The sequence below is a fragment of the Rhea americana genome, unplaced genomic scaffold (genome assembly GCF_003343005.1).
Source record: "Rhea americana isolate MKP2758 unplaced genomic scaffold, rheAme1 scaffold_989, whole genome shotgun sequence".
Taxonomy (NCBI): Eukaryota; Metazoa; Chordata; class Aves; order Rheiformes; family Rheidae; genus Rhea; species Rhea americana.
This window is the reverse complement of record NW_028187187.1, coordinates 7,345-8,792: the sequence shown is the minus strand read 5'-3', so window position 1 is coordinate 8,792 and position 1,448 is coordinate 7,345. Positions and strand designations below refer to the sequence as shown.

Genomic DNA, 1,448 nt, shown 5'->3' with positions numbered 1-1,448 from the left:
GTAGAAGACTTCTTCTTCTGTAGAAGAGCCTGCCGGAGCAGCGTGCTTGGAGAAGGGCAGCATGAGTACTGCTCCCAGAGCTGCCAGCCAGGGCAAGGGGCACAGCGGCCTGCCCCACACCCTGGGCACAGAGGGGGATAGGCCTTGTCTGGGCTGGGCTTGGGGGCTGTGCAGCCGTCCTTACCCGGCACTCGCCGATCCTCCATGTCTGCGCTGTCTCTGCCAGGTGTCTGAGCTGCTTCCACTTAAGGAACTTGGCAGCACCAACGAGGGCTTCCTGCGAGGCCTACACAGCACCAGAGACAGGAAGATGCCACCACAGCCCAGGGGACAAGAGCCTGCATCCCCCTCCTCTTGRCAAGCCTCAGGGCCCTCCCTGCCTCACCAGGGGAAGTGTCAGCCACTGGACACCCAGTCTGCCATGGGGTTCAATGCCCCAGGCAGAGAGCGGGGAGCAACAGGCCACCTAGGCTTTCTGAATGTGGGTGCTGGGCTCCCTGGCTGCTTCCAGAGCTTTTACCTGGGACACAGGGCCTGACCGTTCCCCTCACTGCATCTCCCAAGGAGAGGAGGTCSTGGAAAGGCCCATGCCCAGCTTCTCAGTCTCTGCTTAGAAACTTCTAAGCCCCTGCTTAGAAATCCATACCTGCCCCATGCTTGGGCTCTCATCATGCGCGTGGAAGAAGAGTGGGAGCAGGCTCCTGTGTACTTGCTGCTTCAGCTGATGGTCTCTGGTGCCCACCACAATCTCCAGCATGTCTTTGAAGAGCTTCATGGAGAGCTCTCGCATGCAGCTAGGCTCCTGGTGCGAAGGAAGATGGGGCAGCTCAGCACTGGCTGCTCCAAGCCTATGGTCTCTCTCGCACCTGGGCCTGCTCCTGGTGCTGCGGGACCAAGCACAACATGGAGCAGCCGAGGGCAGAGAGGGCACTGGMGCAACGCAGTCCTATAGGCCAGGACACCAGGCACAGGAGAACCTGCCACAGCCGTGAGCCCTGCACACAGCCTCACAGGCACACCAGCAGGGCCCCTGGCTCTCCCCGCAGCCTTACATCATCAAAGAGTGGCAGGAGCGTCTTTGCCAGATGCAGAGCGATGCGGGTGACCTTCTGCTWGCCCAGGAGGTGCACCATGTTTCTGAGCACCACCAGGGCCTTAGTGCCGATGTCTCTATCTGCATCCCACAGTTGCTCCATGATGCCTGGCAGCAGGAACTGCATTTTTCTTACCTGTGTGAAACACAATCWCATTTGCTGAAGAAATAGAGGACTGCCCTGGCAAAAATGTCTGGCTATTAGACTCCAGCTTGCCTTCTGGCTTCCCAGAAGCTGGCAGGGCAATTACTGCAGCCACCTGCTGCCAGGCAGGGCTTACTGGCAAAGCCATGGCGGTGTGGGGCGCAGGGAGGTGGGAGAGGGTAGCACCGGCTCCTCTCCACCTGACCAGTC

General features: G+C 59.9%; 1 protein-coding gene across 1 annotated transcript; it reads right to left on the bottom strand.

Annotated features, from left to right (window-relative positions):
* Positions 1-184: 184 nt before the first annotated feature.
* On the bottom strand, positions 185-1,386 carry LOC146584005 (maestro heat-like repeat family member 5; the record flags this gene model as incomplete). The annotated part of the gene is made up of 4 exons (XM_085325593.1): positions 1,375-1,386; positions 1,053-1,229; positions 647-802; positions 185-286 (listed from the first exon to the last, which is right to left on the bottom strand). Coding segments are annotated over exons 1-4 (447 nt in total), but the record flags the coding sequence as incomplete, so codon positions are not given.
* Positions 1,387-1,448: the final 62 nt, after the last annotated feature.